The sequence below is a fragment of the Labrus mixtus genome, chromosome 9, assembly GCF_963584025.1.
Source record: "Labrus mixtus chromosome 9, fLabMix1.1, whole genome shotgun sequence".
In the NCBI taxonomy this organism is placed as follows: domain Eukaryota; kingdom Metazoa; phylum Chordata; class Actinopteri; order Labriformes; family Labridae; genus Labrus; species Labrus mixtus.
Genome location: NC_083620.1, coordinates 10,444,419 through 10,451,650, shown reverse-complemented (window position 1 = coordinate 10,451,650; position 7,232 = coordinate 10,444,419). Strand labels below are relative to the sequence as shown.

Here is a 7,232-nt window from a genome sequence, read left to right as displayed (position 1 = left end):
TTCCCATGAACCCCTATTGCATTTCCGGATAAACGGGTTTTCTAAGGGGCAGTTGCACGGGAGAACTTCCTTTTGCTCCGACATCTTAACGAGGAAACATGGTGAGCTTTCTCATTACACGTTTTGTGAAAGCAAAATGTATAAATACCATATTGTAGTCACTTTTGTCAAGTCCAAATTATTCTGTTCATATGACACGAACTATTTGATTCCTCACGATGTGATAAAATGTGAGGATTAAGCAAACTCCTTGTTTTTATTACCTGTTACCGACTGGCCGGCTAACTAGCCGTATTGCTAATATCACCATGCTTGTGTGCTACATTGTTGTTAAAGTGAATAATCCCGTGTTTACTGCTATAATATAATTACTTACGACACGTACGCCTGAGGTATTACTGTTTGCTCTTCACAACGAAGAGAACAACGACTTTTACCTGTGCATGATAGTAGCACTTCTAAGGCAAATTAGCATTGAATTACAAGTCAAGCCCGTGTCGGCCCGTCCCGTTCAGCTCAGACCGCCGACTCTTTACTTAAGCCTGGACCCCCCCACACACCCCCCCAACAATCATATTGTATCACTATCCCTTTAAAATAAGGGTTGTGTCGGTGCCACATGACCTTAACACAATAGTTTTAAGTGTCAAGGGGGGTCACCAGATCCATTTCCTCCTTCCAAAAAACAAATGTCAAAAATATTCAAATTTATTTTTCCCACTTTACTAAACACATGTACAAAAGTATTTGCAATTTGCATGAAATTGTTGTTAAAATACTTAGTCAGTTTGTACATTACAGCAACAATGTAGGTGTCTGCTGGTCTTTCACACTTAAAGATGTTCACTTGTGTCTGTGAAGTTCAAATCTCTGGCACCTTTATTTTGGGGCCACAAGCTGAGAAGTTTGGGAGCCCTAACCCATTCTGGATAAGACAGTGTGAGAAATTGTTACTTGTTTGTTTCCAGCCTCCTAAGCAAGACAAGAAGAAGGACACTGGGAAGTCCAAAAAGGATAAGGACCCAGTCAACAAGTCCGGAGGCAAGGCCAAGAAGAAGGTACGTGATTCATAATCACCCAGAATCTGTATTGGTCTTTGTGTTGTGGGCCTTTCATGACTAATGTTTTTGTGATCCTGAGCAGAAGTGGTCCAAGGGAAAAGTGAGGGATAAGCTCAACAACCTGGTGCTCTTCGACAAGGCGACCTATGAAAAGCTGTACAAAGAAGTTCCCAACTATAAACTTATCACGCCTGCTGTTGTGTCAGAGAGGCTGAAGATCCGTGGTTCCTTGGCAAGGAATGCCCTCCAGGAATTGCTTGCAAAAGGTGAATAATTCTGCTTAGCAACCCAAAAAAGACTGCATATAAGATAAATTCAATCAGATATATTTTATTGTAGATTACAGAGTAATGTGGTAAAGGTTGAATATTGTACTCTACTAGACTACTTTTATGCTGCAGAAATGTTCAGTTTTGATTTAGATATAATTGGGACGGAGGGCTGAGGTCATGTTTGCAGTAAACTTCAGCGTGAGGCCGGGAGGGGGAAAAAAACATAGGAATTTGTTACGGATGCACTTGATGAATAGTGAGTCAATGGAGTTCACCTACCAATGTGCAGCGAGTAACAAAGCTCTCAACCTGATTCATGTTCATAGCCAATCAGAATTGGCCAAGCAGTGTGATTATGCTAGGTGTGCAGTCTAGGTACATTTTCTGCCCATATGTTCGGCATTTAAGACTGAAGAACTAGCAAGTGATTGATCTCCCTCACTCTGTACCCGTCATACATGTTGCAGTACCGTACACTACACTGCAGGTGACCGGAGAGAAAAGGAGAGATTGCAGCTGTGAGGTCTTTACAGGAAAAATGTCAAGTGAAACTTTTTAAAGCCCTTGTTTTGTTGTGTTTTACAAACTTGACAAATATATTTAGTTTAATCATAATTATGAAGTTTGCAGAAAAGACACAAATTGGTGCAGGAAAATAAATCAAGAAATCTTTTCGGGGAAAACCCCAGACCCTCCCCTTACCTGATGGTTCCAGCTGTTACACAGCAAATAAATTACTTTTAAAGTCATCAACCAAGATGGCAAGTGATACATGGCCCCTTAAATTACTTTTTTGTTTGGATGGGGGGTCACACAAAATTTGAATCCTCTAGGAGGCACATGACAGAATTAGTTTGACAGCCACTGTGGAGTGAATCTGTGCAGTCATGTGTTGAAAATTCTTTCAAGTTTCTACACTGTTAATCATCACATACTGCTTAGTATGTGAAACTCTGGACTTACAACACTTTAAATGACATGAATACCTACAGGACCACTGAGTTGTGGGACTGATTAACTGAAATCATTTTAGTTAAGTGATTATACTGATGAGAATAAGCTGACAGAAAACATTGTCCTGTTATATCTTCAAGGCATGATCAAACTGGTGTCCAAACACCGAGCACAGCTGATTTATACCCGTAACACCAAGGGTGGAGATGAGGAGGCAGCAGCACCAGAGAAAGCATAAACAGGTACAGCATTGTTATATTTAGAAATGCATGCATCTTTATTAAATATATTTTTAACTGTATCCACTGACCCTTTGCTTTTGTGTTGCAGGTTCTCCTGTTTGCTTCCTTTTTAATACGCTGTAAGGAAAGGTGAATAAAAAAATTGTAGACAAAACACTTGCATTTGTTTTCATGTTAATACTGACCAGGTTATGTTCCTAGATTTGGTTCAAAGGTGCTGTTACAACTGCAAGGATGTTAATGTGGCATATAATTAAATTATAAGCATTCTTTCAAAGCACTCAGTTAGGAGGTACTCCCACTAGGCAATACTGTGCCTAAGCATGCTGCATGCACCTTCAAAGTCCAGTTCATCTGACTAGTGAGCGCTCCAGTTAATGCTTAAGCACGGTACAGTTCATGCACAAGCAAGGACATTGAATGTGGCTCGACAGACTTGCATTGTCTAGAAATCCCGTAGTGTTGTGGTTGTTTCTGACTAAAATAACTAAAGGCCACAAGGGGAATCATGAAAAAGTGCTTTTCATTCCACAGCACTACTTTTTAAATTGATTTTTGCATAGACACTTCTCATATTGGCTTAGTGTTCAAAGTTAGTCAAATTAAACATGGTAAATTTGATAAAACACTGATGTTTACTACATCGAAGTTCTCAGACTGTAATTGGACAAAGAAGGAAAGAAAGCACACTAAGGACAAAGATGGCTGAAGGGGAGACACTACAGGTGAATAGGGTAATATGTTATCAGATGTTGCCAACTTCCCCAGTTGTTTCTTTGATAATTTTTTCCCCCACAAATTTCTGAAATATTATTTAAAAATATTCACTATTTTGCATACATTTAAACCACACAATTTTAAGTGTTGAATAAAGCCATGTTATGTAAAATCTTGTTTAATTCAAAGGTTCCTGGGCTCCTGAATCTCAGTTGGGAGAGCAGAGCACTAATAAAGCTGAGGTTTTGGGTTTGTTTGTGGTGAAACAAGTAAATGTATTGACTGCTTCACAAAATAATTGGCGGGGTCCTCTGAGTTCATGGATCCAGAAATTGGAATACCATCCAGGATTTCTCTGTCACTATTTTAAATAATCCTTAACCTGGACCACAAGGGTAGACCTGGTCTACAGGGTAGACCTGGCCAGGACAGCAGCATAACAAATTAGAGACAGGAAAATCAAACAAGGAAACATAATGTTAACATTAAATGTTTAGAATTTAAAATACTGACAGGAACATGTAACCAAGTCATTCACCTTTTACTTAGAAGCTCTAAAAGTTGATAGAACAACCAATTTCCTTACAGCTGAGAAACTATTAATATTACTATTGATGTAAGATGTAGCCTGGCTCTCAACTTGTCTGCTGACATTGTCTCAACAAAACATCACACATTGCGATTGTTAGAGTGAAATGCTAGCTGGGGGAAATCACAGCTCAGCCTCCTATTCAATTGATCCTGCCTACAGCAAAAAGATTATCACAAAATAAATATACAGTGAACACACTTAACCCTCTGGGCTCTATGCTGGCCATTTGTGGCCACTTTGTTTTTGTGACCACTTTAGCTGTTAATGCATATATAGACACAAGGGTCTGACTTATTTTTTCTGATTTTAAAATTTTCAACTTCAGCTCTTTAAATACATGAATGAACGGTACTGCACGGTACACTTTTGGCCAATTGAAACCCATGAAAACTACATTTTTTAATTCCTTCATATTTACAGTATAAAATAATACAATTTATGTAAAATTGCTTTCATTCTAAAGTCAACACTTGAAAATTGTAGTTTTGAAAGTTTTCTACCAGATGCTTACTGCACTCCAATGGAGCAAATTAATGACACAATCTTTACATAGCTGTGATCTTAATGATGTCAGATAATGATTTGTGTTTGTGCATGAAAAACAAAATTGTGCCTGTGTGTGAAATTGCAGCACAAATATGTATTTGCTAGATAATAGGGAAATAAATTATGATGTATCTTTCTGTTGATGCATATGCAAGCTATTGAGCTTTGAGTTTCCAAATCAAACTTTGCTTTGATGTTGAAAGCACCTGTAGCTTTCTTCTCTTCATAAAAAATGCCAAACACAACTACACAATAGCCCTTACATACCCAAATATCTACTCTCCAAAAAAGAAATCACAGGACATGTTGCAGAGGTGAAAGACGCAGCTCCAGGGGAAACAAAAACAAACTATGCACTGTTTATAAATCTGTCCTGGGGCCTGTACTAAGGATTTGGGGTTAGTGAGGTAACTTCAGGGTTAACCCTGGGTTTTCATTCCTACGAAGGTGGTTCACTTGTTAACTGGGTATATCACCATGGTAACTTATGCTGCACACCTAACCTGCTCCAGAGGAGGTTATGTTGGAGATGAGAGATCAACCTCAAATCAACCAAATCATGTTTACTAGACAGAGTGTAAAAACGAATTTCCCCTCGCGGGATCAATAAAGTATAAATTATTATTATTTAACCTGTGAAAATCTGCGCCCACTGATCGAAAGGGGGGAGGACACTTCATGTGTCCCGCATGATTTTACATTATAGTCCGTTAAGTTAAGATTGTAAACATACAATAAATCTGAATTAGATTCTGCCACACTGTAAAATTAGGCTGTTCCTATCAGTTTTGAGTTCACTTTTATTCTTCTAACAGTGGATTATAAGTTGTCTGACCTGACGTTAAAAATATTGTTTTTTAGGCAGAAGCAGAGGACTCAGTTAATACTTAAAGTATTTTCCTCTGCAGACACAACTTCCTGCAAGTCAGTGTGGTTCTGTCAAAAAAAGCCTTTTTTGGGGGTTTGTTCCTCTACTATTAAGAAAGCCATTGATTGTCTCGAGCCATTCACTTTGGCATTAGGTTTAAAAGTAAATGTAAATAAATGTGAGCTGTTTGCCCTAAAAGATAAACCAAATGATTTAAATGAAGTTTGTGGAATTCCTGTAAAATATATTGTTTCATATCTTGGCATCAAAATCTGTAAGGATCAAAAGGGAAAGGATGGACTTGAACTTGAATCGAAAAAGACAAAGTACTTTGAGTTTTCTGTTGTATCTTATATCACTAGAAGTCCACTGATTTACACACGTTAAACTGTGTTTGTAATTACTCTGTGTTTTATGTCTGTAACTTCTTGTTGTGCTGCTGCCCCTCTTGTCCAGGACACTCTTGTATATAAGATTCTTAATCTCAGTGAGGCTCTCCTGGTTAAATAATTTTTTTATTTTAAAACAAAAAAAAATTAAATCCCTTGATGGAAAACATAAAGAAGAAATTTGATTAATGGTTATTAAGAGACTTATCTTTAGAAGGACGTGTATTGCTGTCTAAAAGTGAGGGGCTTTCACGGCTTATTTCCAGCAATGGTTCTTGATGTTCCACAAAAAATAATGAAACAGATTGGCAGGAAGCTTTTTGAATTTGTGTGGAAGAATATTTTTTAGGGAAACGTGTATTGTGTAACTCGTTATGTGACAGGCGTTTAAATGTATTACATTTTGGCACATCAAACACAGTTTTCAAAGTTAATTTGGTTAAAAGACTAGGAAAAAATAGTTTATGGTATATTATACCAGAACTTATTTTTCAAAAGGTAGGTGGTATTGATTTTCTTTTACATTGTAATTCTGATATTAACAAGATTCCCGTTAATCTGTCAAACTACTATAGGCAAACTTTATTATCTTAGTTAATCATTTATAAGCACAACTTCTCTCCACACAAAACTCTAATTTGGAACAATAAGGATATCAGATATAAGAATAAAACATTGTTCTTTAACAGCTGGGTTAAAAATTACATTTTATTTGTGACACAATTATAAAATGAAAACAGACTGCTGTTTACTTACACAGAATACTTAAAGAAATACGGAATATAGTTACTCCTAAGGAGTTTGCCATTGTTGTTGATGGAGTGGGACTGAGAGCGAAAAATTATTCATGTTATATTTTTTTATTTTGTATGGTAAATATTTTATTCACAAGTGTAAATGGAATCAGAAAATACCAAAAATACAACAATTTAAAATAGAAATGGAACACTATCTACAAACACTACATGGACTGAAAGACAAAAAAGCAAAGAAAACTCTGGATATTTGTGAAAAATTGTTAATGTAAGCATGTTTTTCAGTTCATCAGACGTCCTTTCCTCCACAGAGTGACGTGAAGTGACGTCGGTTTGCGATGATGATATCAGCTGATCATCAGCTGTCTGTTTGTGTCCACACACATATGCACTGTATTATTTCCAATAAAATACATACAGTAAAAGTGTATCGTTTGTGTACTTTACCTGATAACAAACATCATGAAGAACAACCTGCAGTCTGCTAATAAAGAAAACAAACAGACAATTTCTACCGACTAAAAGCTTAAATAATAATAATTTATTAATGTTTTGTTTTTACTGATAATATGATAGTGAACTGTGTATTTTATAATTTAAAAAAAATATGGATGTCTCAGGATTATTGTAAATTACAGAACATTTTCAAACCTTGCGATCATTAACGATCATGATGAATGTAAAACGTGTTAGTGACAGAAAATAGAAAATGCTGAATAAAGAGAGAGAGACTCCTGGTCGACTCCACATCCCGCGCAGTAGGTGGCGGTAATGCACCTGAAAGCCTCCCGCCACGAAGCTGAACGAAGAAGAAGAAGAAGAAGAAGAAGAAGAAG

The 7,232-nt window shown here is 36.9% G+C and overlaps 1 protein-coding gene across 1 annotated transcript; it reads left to right on the top strand.

Moving 5' to 3' along the window:
- On the top strand, positions 1–2,685 carry rps25 (ribosomal protein S25). The gene is made up of 5 exons (XM_061046205.1): positions 1–101; positions 969–1,058; positions 1,144–1,327; positions 2,428–2,529; positions 2,618–2,685. The coding sequence occupies exons 1-4, from the start codon at positions 99–101 to the stop codon at positions 2,523–2,525; spliced, it is 375 nt and encodes a 124-aa protein (XP_060902188.1). The 5' UTR covers positions 1–98; the 3' UTR covers positions 2,526–2,529; positions 2,618–2,685.
- Positions 2,686–7,232: the final 4,547 nt, after the last annotated feature.